Consider the following 13,293-nt stretch of genomic DNA (forward strand, 5'->3'; position numbering starts at 1 on the left):
CAAAATGTAACCCTCTAGTGCTCTGTCTACATTGGTCAAAGATGAGTGGGTGAGCCTGGCTGTTTGAAGAGGTATTAAATAGCCCGTGGGGTTAGGAAGCCTTTCTGGGAGGAGAGGTTGCTGGGCATAGGAATGCGGGAGCCAAGGTGAGGCGTCGAAAAAAATGCTCTTTAAGGGAAGGAGGAGACAAGCTGGAGAAACCAGTTTCATTTACACCTCTCCCCCCTGCTCCACATCCAGATGGGGGATTAGGGAGGAAATCCCAGATGTAAGGGAAGTGGATCTATGCAGATGAAGCCATCCTGTAGGCTGGTTTAGTTACTTCTACTCCCTCTGCTAGAAAATCAAACATGATGAATTTTGGAGAAATGGTGCTCTCTGGGAGAAATAATGCCACTCTTTAGAGGATCTGGTCATACCCTGGGGTATTGCCCTGCACCTCATTGGACAGGAGTGACCTCCTGCTTGACCCAGAGTACTTGGAATAAGTATATGAGTGGAATAGGCCCTCTCAGATGATACTGCTTGAAACTTGAGAGAAGAAGGGTCCCTGTTGAGGAGTTTAATTTTCACCAACCAGGCCCTGCACTGAGAAGATTGCTCCTGTTGCACAATCTGGAACTACAGCCCTGTGGACTACCTTGCTTCAAAAGGACTAAAGAGTGAACTCCCTGCACGCTACAGGTTAGTAGAGCTCACCAGGACCATTACCACCAAGAATCCCCAGCCTGTAGAACTACCAGTGAATTTGTAAGGGTTTTGTCCAAGTGGGTTGTGGGAACTGAAGTCTCAAACTTTCAAGGACCATCTTGGAGATTCCAGACCCTTGGAGTAAGGTTTGGACACTTTGGGAACCTTTGAGAAACTTGAGAAAACGTTCCAGAGGTTTGGAGAAGGTTAGAGCAACTTGGAAAAAAGCTCCATTAGTGGACAGACTTGACCTGACCAGCCAAGTCAGCGACCCTCAACCGCGAGCTGGCCTGCCGTCCAGGTTCCTCCCCCTGAAAAGCTCCAGAGGTCCGACTTCCAGAGTTTGACCAGGTGTAGGCGGAAACCCATGTCGGGGAACCCTCATCGAATCCAGCCTGATGAAGAGCATCGAGGGACCCCGCAAGAAAAAGCTCAGTAAAAGTTACTAATTCTGAATGTAGAAAAGGTGACCGGGACCAACCGTGAGAGCCTAGCAGCCCACCTTCAACTGTGAGCCGGCATGGATCCCTGGCTTGTCCCGCTGGAAAGCTCCGGAAATCAGACTTCCATAAGTTTGACCGGGAGCTACTCGCAAGTCAAGCCGGTGCACCCTCACCGAATCTGGACTGGCTGAGAGCTTCGAGGGACCCTGGTAAGAAACGCTCCAGAAAACTTTATAAGTCAGAAGGTAAAAACTTTCACCGACACCTACCTCAAGGGGTAGCCGTGCAGGGCTCAATCACGGTCGGCCTGAAACTTTGACTTTAAGCCGGTCTAGCACCACCTGATGTCCCAATAGGCCCTATAGGTGTCTATGTGCTATATAGTGCTAAATCTTTAAAAAGTAATATCTCTGGTTCCCTACATTGGATTTTTTTCATTTTAAAGATGAAAATATTTCCTATTTTTATAAATTGGTGTTGGATTTTTATTGTGTGTTATGTCTTAATTATTTAATGAATTTGTGTTTTTAAATGCTTGACAGACCTATCTTTGAAGTTACGCCGGCTTGCTCCCAGCCAAACGGCCAAGAGTTGAGCATGGGAATAATTTTCCAAGACCAATACTGAGCCATTTATTGAGGTAGTGGCCTTATTGCCAGGGACAGATATACATTTGCCACTACTAATAACCCACTTCCCAACATCTAGACCAAGCACTCTTTAACTACACTGTCTACAAGTATGGATGACATGTGACTCCTACACCTTGTAGTCCTCGGTCTTATGTAACATTTCTACACACTGATTTACACACCTATGATTAATTGTCTCTCTGTAGTGTTTGTGATGTAAAGTGCTGAGCCCCTACACTGGTATGAGTGTTGCTATAGAACTAATTAAATGCATCTGAGAGAGTGGTTATGGAGACTTGAGCGGCGCTATTAAAGGGTGGTAGTGAGTAAATCCATGGTGGAGCTGGATTGTTACATACCATGGCTGTCTATCTGATTTCAGCTCATGGCTCCTTCATCCAGCAACATAGTCTCCCTTCACATTATCTCACTCTTGAACTTCTTTCTCATCTTTGCTTTCTCGCTTTGCACTGTTTTCCATCTTTCCCTGCCTCCTTCTGTGCACACCCCTTGATGCCTTTCTCTCTCGTTGTTTAAATAAAAATGTACCAGTTAAAAAAAAGAATGCAGTTGGGCCTCACCTGCAGCCACCAGCTTAAATTAAACATCATTAGCTTGCAACTCACAAAGGAAATGCCAGAGTGGTTAGTCTGACACTTTCTGCATTTTATCTCCTGCCTAATGAGCAGATGCACCAATTTCTCTCCTTTCTGCAAGACACAAGGAACCCAGCCTTCTCCCTTCCCCACGGCATAGCATAGAAACATTACATACCAAAAATAAGAGCCACAGGGTCAACCTCATCTCAGAGTCCCCGCCCCCTTTCTCCCCAAAACAGTCTCCCAAGTTAACTGTTCTTACTCAGCACAACCGACTCTGATGTTAATCTAATCCCATTTTAATATATCTTCTCCTATCCTTGTTACGTTTGCTGGGGTACTTACATTACTATTTCCATCAGAGTGAATGCTGCTTCAGAGCATTACCAGCTAGTGTCAGTAATTGTCAGAGAGTTCCACTACTAATGAATGATTGCCAACTGCACTGTGTACAACCTCTGCTGTTTCTCATTCATGCCTCCCCTCACGTACCCTCCCTCAGTACACAAGAATATAAAGCCTCTACAGGCATGACTTGTTGCTTAAACCCCGTGCCATCGAATTCGCATTCAGCCACGGGCCGTTCAGGTAAGAGCAGTGGGACCGGGTTTCAGGGGGGTATTCGACAGATGACCACAAGAGAAATTTAAATAATTAATTTTCCCTCGTCATCTGTCGAAATCCCCCTCCACCAGGCACCACCGCTCTTACCTGCATGGGCAATGGCTGTTCGCATTAACTGTATTTGTAAAGTGCATACGGAGTGTTTTACATGGTCACAGGCGAGATCCAACCAGAAAGTGAATCTGGATGGGTATGCTGGGTTCTGCAGTGGGAGGTGGACTCTCTATTTTGTTGGGATGTAGTGTTCTTTAAAGATATGCATCTTCATCTCCTTCCTAACATGAAGCACGGGCCATGGCTGTAGAGGCTCTATATTTTTGCGTACTGTGGGAGGGTTACCGTGGGGAGCCATGAATGACAAACAGCCGAAGTTATACACAGTTCAGTTGGCAAGCATTCCTGAGTGTGTGGGTGGTAGGCCTGTTTCCTCTATGTTTTATTGGTTCTTGTACGTCCTTGTTCCCCTGAATGAGGGTGTCTGAATATGTCCTGACTGGCCCGTTGGAATGCTAACTCTGCATTGCTTGTTAGATGTGACCTGCATGGCTGGGCCTCATACTGCTGATGAGTCCTCACCACTGATGTTCACAGAGCGTACACCTGTCTGCTAAGTTTGCACCCCGATATCCAATCTAGAAGTATTCATACTGGCCCCAGGTTGTTGACAAATGAATTCCACCGATTGCATTCTTTTAGAGCCATCATCCCTCTGTCATCCTGGACCCAGATTCATGCCTCGAGCTGTTATGCTCCTAGCTGCCAATTGGCCACATGTCATATGTAGGCTCTTCAGGCTATTCTAGATTTTTGTTCCACTTCACTTTGCATGCCTGGATTTCAAAGCCCATGCCTATAGTAATTTTACATTTTTTACAAGGACCAGAATGCAAAGGACTGCTGGCTAAAGAGCCACAAATGGCTGATGACTTCATCTGTGATTCTTGTCCACTTGGAGCTTTAGAATGTAAAGTTACTCTGCTGAAAATCCAATTTGTAGTCTCTAAAAGCATAGTTTTCTCCTTGAAAGCCCACTTGAGTGTCCCTTATTTAAGATGGCCCACAGCTGTCCCAGACAAAGACAAAGAGACAGCACAGAGGGCATGTGGTGCTAAAGCACTTGCCACATATTTCATCAAGAAGATGACCTAGCAGGCCTGCGATTTCTAAAGGTGGACGGGGCGCCAACTGGTGAAATAGGGTCATAAGAGCTACTCACATTTCGATTGTTGGTGCAATACTGTGAGCAAATTTCTTGCACTTTTTGTGATTCACAAACACAAGAACAGTCCTAAGTGGAAAAATTATGTTTTAAATTGGGAACAGTGTCAGGCCATTAATGATACAGACTTGATAATGAGGCAACTTGGTTTACACGTGGCATGCCTGCAAAAAGGGGCCTCATATTTCTATCCGGGTTCAGAGTGGTACTGCCTGAATAAGTGAGGCTTACCTTCAATGTTATCAGAAGAATCCATAATATCATCCGAGACACAGTGGTCAAGTCATGGTCTTTCCCTTTTCCTGACCTTGCTCTCAGGTATTAGTCCACTTGGTTAAGCTTATGTAAAGCAAGACTATCTATCCCAGAATGCATTATTGTGTTTCAGGAAAGTCAGGGACAGAAAAATAGCATTTTTCCTGATACAGTGTCATCTGGTACCTTTATTAGGCTTCTTAGTGAAGAAGGAAGGCACATGAGAAAGGGGCCTATGCAGTCTGTGATTCCTAATTTCAATCCCCAGCTCCCACCTGAGCCAACTGTGATCTGTGACTGCGGCACTTAACCCCACAGACAGACTCTGATAATACTTCAGTTTGTGAGGCCTTGACATTCAAAACACAATAAGCAGGAAGCAGTGGTTGAAGTGGGGAACAAAAAGTAGCAGAACTGAGCACAGAGAATCAGAGGGCGAGAATAACCGGAGATTTTGGTCAGTGGGCAGAGTCAGAGGTGGGCTAGAAAGAGCAAAACTTCCCTATTTTTAGTATTTCTTTGGCATTTCACCGACCAGTTAATTCAACCAATAGATACACATGTTTATTTAAGGTTCAATATGAGTTATTGGCATTAAAATACATTCACAAAGTAGGATATGTTTTCAATCACAGAATGTGGCAAATACGCTTAAAAGTGGAAGCAAAAGCCATTTGTCTCCGAGCCATGGAGTTTCCGTCATCAGCACTTCTGCACTTATTCATGGCTGTACCATATTTGCCACATAATACATCATTTGCTGCATAATCTAACAGTTTCATCTAAAAAAAAATTTTTGTAGCTCAAACAGATCAAAAATTACTATAAAAGTGTGACTTATGTTGCTGTGAAGTGGAGGGCCCTTTGCAAAGGTTGACTAGTCACCTTTCTCGCTGCTGCATTTGTATGTTACACAGGTACTAATGAGGCAAAAGGCTGTTTGTATGTATAAAAATGTCCCTTTTTTGACTGCATAATTTAGTCAATATTGCCCCATAATTTTGTACTCCATTGCAGCATAACTCCAGTGGCCCAAATGCAATCCTTGGTAAGTTGCACTACTACTGCTGAAAAAGGCAAATTCAAGTTCCAAAGTGGACTCGCCTCAAGGGTCTTGCGACCTCAATGACAGAGTCATTGTCGCTCCATGGTGTGCTTCTACATATGCCTGCCCGCAAGACTGGAGGTGAACTTTAGGATGGATTGTGGTGGACAGGCCTTTAAGGTTAAGCATACTTGCCACCTCAAGGGTCCACCTGCTGGTGCTAAGACACCAGGGTTTCTAAGGTTTATCGGGGGCCTTGTAAGGTGCATCATGGGAATGTGCTCTGTCAAGAGAGTGGGCTGGTGGACTGGTCATGAAGGCTGAACCTGGTTCTCCAGTTCAAAATTCCGCAGCTCTGGTCAGAGTGCTGCATCCTCTCCCACACTGAACACCATAGTGCTCCACTGAGAGAAACTCACACTGCCTTCAGGTACAACCCAATTGTGCTGCGACTCAATTCAAATTATGCAGTAGACAAGAGTAATATGCTGCCTGAAAAAAAAGTAATAACATCCTGGAAAGGCAAACACTCACAGGGAATGCAAGGATAAGTAAAGCATGTGAAATGTAAGCAGGAATAACATGGTAACCTTAACGCTTTTACACTCATGATTCATCAGTGAGTGATTGTGCCTGAAAAGTTCAGGACATGACTGCAAGACCCAGAAGGGAACCGTTTCAATGTCCATTGCTTTTATTCTTACAAAACTTAAGCAGTTTGCTTTAAAAAAGACCACATCTCTGATCACACAATAGGGGTACACATTTTATAATCTAAAATAATTAAAACAGTTGAAAAAGATCACATTAAACTTTTCCCACTACACCCATCAACCAGGTATTGCAGTCCCTCTAGGAATGGTGCCCTTCCCCACCCTGGGAAAACAATGTTGTTTAAAGAAAGAAGGTAAAAAGAAAGTAGCGCTTCACTGGCAAACTCTGTAAAGTGGCGCTAATGTCTGTGGGTGTAAATAACTCCAATCTGGCCTGTCTGCAACCAGTCTTTATTGCTTTAATTCGTTATTTTATTGTCATTCATACTTTGATACTTTTTTCTCTTTGTTCTGAGATTGCCCTTTGAAATAGAAAAAGGTCAGAAAATGATGCCATTTCCATCCAAAGTGTTAAGTTCTTTTTTGGAACCATTTCACAGGGGAACAAATAAAGGAAAGGAGAGGCAAGATAGGGTAAGTGTTGTCTCTTGAAAAATGCAAGTGAGGAGGAGTGAGACAGAAAGAGAGGGAGGAATAAAGAGAGAGAAAGGGGAGAAGGGCAGCTACCAGAGACAGAGTAGGAGAAATGGACTCTTTTCTGTGCAGGAAGGAAAAGAGACAGGGTTTTTTCCTTCTCTGCCCGTCTCAGAATGGCAGAGCCTTACTGCAGCATAACATAGGGGAGAGGGCGGGTGGCCTCTGTGACTGGAGGCAGATCACAGGTAAAGTGCAGGGCCATCAACGGTAGCGCTTTCCTGTGCTAATGGCACTGAGAATCACTGAAGGGAGAGAGGAAATTCTTTTATCCTCTCGTCCTCCCACCCTTGTCCACCATGTCCCCCTACTCCAAAGTCTGTGGCGGGATATATCCCCACGTCCCCCACATTTCCTACGTCCATGTACACAGGGATCTGTACCATGTTGACTCTTCAGTTTTGTCTGCACCAAGACACGCAGACTGCAGTGGCAGGGGGCATGTGCTTGGTGAGGGGTCCCTTATGGTGGCACAATTTGAGCTGCAGCCCTTAGGGACCCGCTTTAACCACAAGGCCCTTGGTACCAGGGGTATCTTTTACTAGGGACTTATATGTGAGCTAATGTACTGCCAATTGTAGAAGCAATAGGTACAATTTAGGAAAGGAGCTCTGGCACAGGGGACCTGGTTGGCAGGCGCCCCGTGCACTTTCACATGAGTTAAATGAAAGCACAGGTGCACCATATAAAAAAGAAATTTTTTTCAAATTCAATTATAACAAATTCATAAATATGAATGTCCAAAAAGTCCGTCTTGTTTTGATAATTTATTTTTCAACAGAGAGAAGAAAGGACAGCCGACGCGTTTCGTCCCAGCCGGGACTTCTTCAGGGCAAGAATTAAATAGAAAACCAGGGTGAAGTGTGCGAGCCAGTTGGGTTGCAGTCCGCTCTGTCAACCTCTAGTACAAAATGGATAGTAAGTATGAAAGTAGGTGGTCATAGAACTATTCAATCATGAGGTATCGTATAAATCAGGGGTCTTGGCCAAAGTACTAACATAAGTTATTATTGTTTTGTAGGAGAAACATTTTCAACTCCAATTAGCAGACAGAAATTATTATGTGGTGCACCATCGATGTGATGTGCACTTCAATCTGCAAATAGCCCAATGCCCCTTATAACGAAGACCCTAACTTCAACAGAAGTCTCTCATGATTCCTCCTCCTGAATTCTAGGAGAAGCTGAAGAAAGCGGGAAATATCCGCCCAGACGTAGAGTCCCCTCAGTCCGTATAGCGCCTTCAGGGGACTCTACGTCTGGGCGGATATTTCCCGCTTTCTTCAGCTTCTCCTAGAATTCAGGAGGAGGAATCATGAGAGACTTCTGTTGAAGTTAGGATCTTCGTTATAAAGGGCATTGGGCTATTTGCAGATTGAAGTGCACATCACATCGATGGTGCACCACATAATAATTTCTGTCTGCTAATTGGAGTTGAAAATGTTTCTCCTACAAAACAATAATAACTTATGTTAGTACTTTGGCCAAGACCCCTGATTTATACGATACCTCATGATTGAATAGTTCTATGACCACCTACTTTCATACTTACTATCCATTTTGTACTAGAGATTGACAGAGCGGACTGCAACCCAACTGGCTCGCACACTTCACCCTGGTTTTCTATTTAATTCTTGCCCTGAAGAAGTCCCGGCTGGGATGAAACGCGTCGGCTGTCCTTTCTTCTCTCTGTTGAAAAATAAATTATCAAAACAAGACGGACTTTTTGGACATTCATATTTATGAATTTGTTATAATTGAATTTGAAAACAATTTCTTTTTTATATGGTGCACCTGTGCTTTCATTTAACTCATGTTTAAGTTCTTTTTTGAACTGGCATTGTGTTGGCGGGTGTCATATCGGTGTGCACATAATTCCCACCTAAGGGTTTAAACAAGGGAAATTTCAATAATATTGGCAATTGATGTATCAGGTGCATTTGTATCAAGGTTCCGGCATCTACTATGCTCTAGCAGCCCCGTGCACTTTCAGTTGAAATTACATCATTTTCCAGGCAAAAGGTGGGGGCTTACCATGTCTAAAAGAGGCACCTATCTACAGTGGTCATCTTTGATCCTAGGCGGCTCTGCCACCTTCCAGTGCCAGGTTACTGGAGCTAGTTGTGGTGAGTAACCTTGAGCTGTATTATGAGTAGAGCGACATCTTTGATGCAGTGCAGTCTGGCTTTGGACATACCGAGGCACTGTAGTGATTGTCTCCAGAAAACTGAGACAGCACAACCCAGCAAGAGCACTTTGCTCAGCTCATCTGTGCCTGAATATTATTCCAAGTATGAAACAGAAAGGAGCATGCATCAGAAGTGCAGGCACCATACGTCTTGAGTATACAAGCTGCCATTAGGAGCGTGTCCAACCTACCGAAGATGCTGCACGCCACTTACTGATCGTTTTGATATGTTACCGATAAGGAGCTGTGAGTTCTCAGTTGTTATGAATAATTTTCAGCTTAAAAAACAGAAGTGTGACTTTTGCGGACAACCTAAGATTAGGTTTTAGAAAAAAAATTAAACTAGGCATTAACTTCTGGCTGCGGGACACCCTAATCCGCAGGGTCAGATCCAGGACGGGTGTTCAGGTAACCGGTGATGACGTCAGTGATTCTAATTTCTATTAACTGAATATAAATGCGTGCCATGTGAATACCCTGAATGTCTGGTATATAGATGCCCTTCACAGATCAAAACACCTCAGTTCAAGATTATCGCAGAGGCTGCCCCACGAAGGGGGGCTCGAGAGCCGGCGCCATAACGGTCGCCGTGTCCCTCCCCCCCCCCGGAACAGGTCAGCTTGCGCCGGATTTTGGCACGCAGGTGGCCAGGGTGCGAAAACAGCCCGGGCTCGCTGCTCCCTCCCCTCCCGCGGTGACCGTCTGCCACGGCAGAGAACTACGCGGATAATGGTTGGTAACGAGGCACAAGGGAGGGCAGTGTGCCAGGAAGGGAGCACTAACCTTGGGATGCCTCATGGCTGGGAGAGCTGGCCAAAGGGCAGAGGGTAAGACACTCACCTTCAGATGCCTCAAGGCTAGGTGAGGCAGCTTCCTGAAAAAGGGGGGTAGCAAAAACGGAGACGGCGTTCGCTGCCCAGCCCCTGCTGGATGGCAGGGCACAACCAGAACCGGAAAAGGTAGCGACTCGTGGCCTAACTCCTGGGACAGAAGCTATCCCTCCCCTCTGCACAAGGGGAGCCCAAATCCAATCTACCAAAAGAAAAACGACCCGCAAGGGTCAAAATAGACTAAACAGCAAAAATGCAAAAGTTATGTATATTGTCACTGTAGTCCAAAAAATAATTTGCAGCCAACAAATGACCACAACAAGACGGACGTGTATGTTGGTTTTATTTTGCTGAATGGGAATGCAGTATGGGGAAAGGTACAAATAGGGGAGGTGGGGGTGAGAAGGTTATTATCTTAAATTCCCAACATTTAATATGAATGTGGCCGATAGCAACAGTTGATGTAAGCAGGTCAAATGCTACCAGAGCGACTCGTACTGAGTTGAAATAAAATCCATACCTTGTTCAAGTGACTCTCGAGTCTGCTGGTTAGACATAGTGGCATATGGGACAGCACCCAGACTAAAGGTTTCCCAAAGCAAAATCCCAAAACTCCAGACGTCGCTCTCCGATGTGTACCTTCCTGAAATCAACCATCAAAAACTATGTCACATTAATTGCACTTTGATATCGTTTTCTTTTTTGTTCAATTTATTAGGCCAGCTGTCTCATAATAGTAATGCATTTCATCAGAAATCATCTAGTTCCTTCTCTAACAGAAAAACATTTTCTTGTTTGCTATTTTCACAATAAAGTTCTTCCAAAATAATTGATTGCTCACTGTACAGTGTCAAATGTTGTGCAAATCTGAAAAGACATATTGGTATAGAAGCCATATTACTTTGCCACAGCTTAAATTGTCAGTTTTTTTAATAGCTCTTCATTAGCTTTTCTTTTCTGTAAGTTATCACAAATTGTCATTCATAATAGCCACCGACATTTACAATAGCATATTCTTGTGTCGCATGACAGAGGTTATCTTAAGCATTAACTGTGCGCTGCATTCTGATGTCACAGTAATGTATGTAAAACCATAGTTGTAAGCGTGCACGCCCTGTATTCAGGGGTAGTCGTTCTATGTGTGCACCTGTCGCCCTGTGTTCTAGTCTTGTGTCACCCTCGTGGCAGCATGTCCGTGGTCACTTGTCACATGTCATGCACTGATTAGTCCAAGCGTTCTCTCTCTGGCCGTCCTGCTCTGACATATATGAATGAACTGTTTTTCTGGTGTGTGTTGTGTGCGTGCAGGGGTTTGTGCATGCTTGCCTGGAAGGGAGAAGCGTGGCACGGTTTACATAGGCACTGCCATCAAGGACGGCAAAAACTCTAGTGCCTCCCTCTGCATGTTCGCCATACATTTTAGAGATGTCCCACATGAAAATAAAATGTAGAATTAGAGCAAAATCGAAGGGTATAAAAGACTATAGCACTATATCATATTCGAATTAATGCAAAAAATAAAGTTAATTAATAAGAAATATTTTTCGTTGGGCTTGATCATTCTTGATTAATGAGAAAATCAAAATACCAAGGTGAGACTCAAAGTTATTGGCATACCGTAATTGAGAGCCTCAGGGGCTGTCCATTTCACAGGGATCTGCTTCATCCCGCCAGTGGAGGAATAGACACCATCCTCTTCCTCGCGTGACATGCCAAAATCGCTGATCTTCAACGTATTCTTTTCCGTGACCAGACAATTCCTGGCTGCGAGATCTCTGTAAAATACAATTTATTTTGACAATCAAGCTTATTGAATTTAAGACAAACCAAAAATGTACACTGGCAGCGAAATCAAGCACAATATCTGGATAATGTACAGCCGTACGAGAGATGACAGAAACTTGTAAATCATTCTACAGGGTAGAATCTTGCATGAGGTGATCATTAATCATAAAAACACCCTCCCCCCCTTAGGATACTAGGTTGAACCATTTACCCCAAATCTGTAAAATACACATTTAACATGTTTGTTGAACAATTCCTATAAAAAACCTTTTTTTTTAAACTACATTTTTATTTATAGATCAACAGCAGATACAATACGCATCTATCTTCCCCTGCACATCTGGAGGGATGGATAGAACAAAAAGGATCAATATATCAAATGCAGTGTCTTCATACATTTGGAATATATATGCTGTATGCGTTGCCAGTCCAGCATGGCAGATGACAACCTAGGGGCTGATTCCGTTCTGGGTCGGAAATCACTCCGACCGAGCCGGATCCGTGGTGTTTTCCGACCGATCCGGACTCCTGCAGTCCGACCGAGAGAGTACGATGCGGCCGTATGCTGTCGGACTCGATTCGGTCGGACTCCCATAGAAGTCAATGGGAGCCGGTCGTACGGTGCGTACATGGGCTGCCATTGACTGAATGTGTACGTTGTGGATAAGTGCGCTCCCTACAGTGGGTACGCACCGGTGCCATCCGCACCGTACATGCCTGTGTTGTGGAGACCCATGGGTCTCCCACTGTATCCAAGTCGTAAGGCTGCGGGTAACAGGGGTCCGATGCGGACCCCCAAAGTTCATCTCCTGGAGCTATTGCAAGCCGGAAGCTCCGACTCGATCAGGCTGTCCGAACCGAGCACCATGTTGATGCAGAGCCTTTCCCCCCGGCCACCTGCTCTGCATTTGGCCCTTTTTCAGAGGAAGAAGTAAACAAAGTAATGTCAGAAATTAAATCGGGTTCCCCATTGGACCCATGCCCACACCACATTTTCTTACAACTAATTCCTTTAATTGGCCCAATAGTGACGCAAGTACTAAACCAGTCACTAGACCAAGCGGAATTTCCAGCTATCTGGAAAACAGCAGTAGTGACTCCCTTACTTAAAAAAGTGGGTGCGGACATAAACAATCCTGCCAACTATCGGCCCATCTCGCAGTTGCCATATTTTTCAAAAGTATTGGAGAAACTAGTGAACAAACAGTTATCAAATTATTTGGAAACTAATGACTTGCTTGATGTTTCGCAGACAGGCTTTAGGTCGAACAACAGTACTGAGACAACTCTCCTGGCAGTACTGGATGATATCAGAAGTCAGGTTGATGTAGGTAAAACGGTGGCCCTGATATTGTTAGATTTATCAGCGGCTTTTGATACCGTATCCCATAACCTTTTAATACAGATGCTAGCCGCAAAAGGATTACAGGGAAAAGCCCTGACCTGGCTGAACTCTTTTTTATCCGACAGATCGCAATCTGTCCGATTAGGCAGCTTTACCTCTACACCTCGTAAGATCAAGTATGGTGTACCACAGGGGGCATCATTAAGTCCAACATTATTTAATGTTTATGTGTCATCATTAGCCACTATTGGGAAGAAGTGGGGCGTTAACATCTGCTCATATGCCGATGATACACAATTAATGATTGCCCTAAATGGTGAAGAAGATCCCAAAAACAGACTGCTTAACTGCCTCTCCGAACTATCCAGCTGGATGCATAATCACTGTCTGAA

General features: G+C 44.5%; 1 protein-coding gene across 4 annotated transcripts in view; it reads right to left on the reverse strand.

The window, feature by feature from the left end:
- Positions 1-13,293, reverse strand: part of FES (FES proto-oncogene, tyrosine kinase) — a 498,639-nt gene that overhangs the window by 26,392 nt on the left and 458,954 nt on the right. For all 4 annotated transcript variants that reach the window (XM_078683274.1, XM_078683270.1, XM_078683273.1 and 1 more), the window contains exons 18-19: positions 11,389-11,546; positions 10,292-10,414 (exon numbers count right to left, since the gene is read on the reverse strand). In XM_078683274.1, the coding sequence (XP_078539400.1) occupies positions 10,292-10,414; positions 11,389-11,546 (281 nt within the window). The remainder of the gene's footprint in view (positions 1-10,291; positions 10,415-11,388; positions 11,547-13,293) is intronic.

This window comes from Lissotriton helveticus, chromosome 3_1 (assembly GCF_964261635.1).
Source record: "Lissotriton helveticus chromosome 3_1, aLisHel1.1, whole genome shotgun sequence".
Lineage (NCBI taxonomy): Eukaryota > Metazoa > Chordata > Amphibia > Caudata > Salamandridae > Lissotriton > Lissotriton helveticus.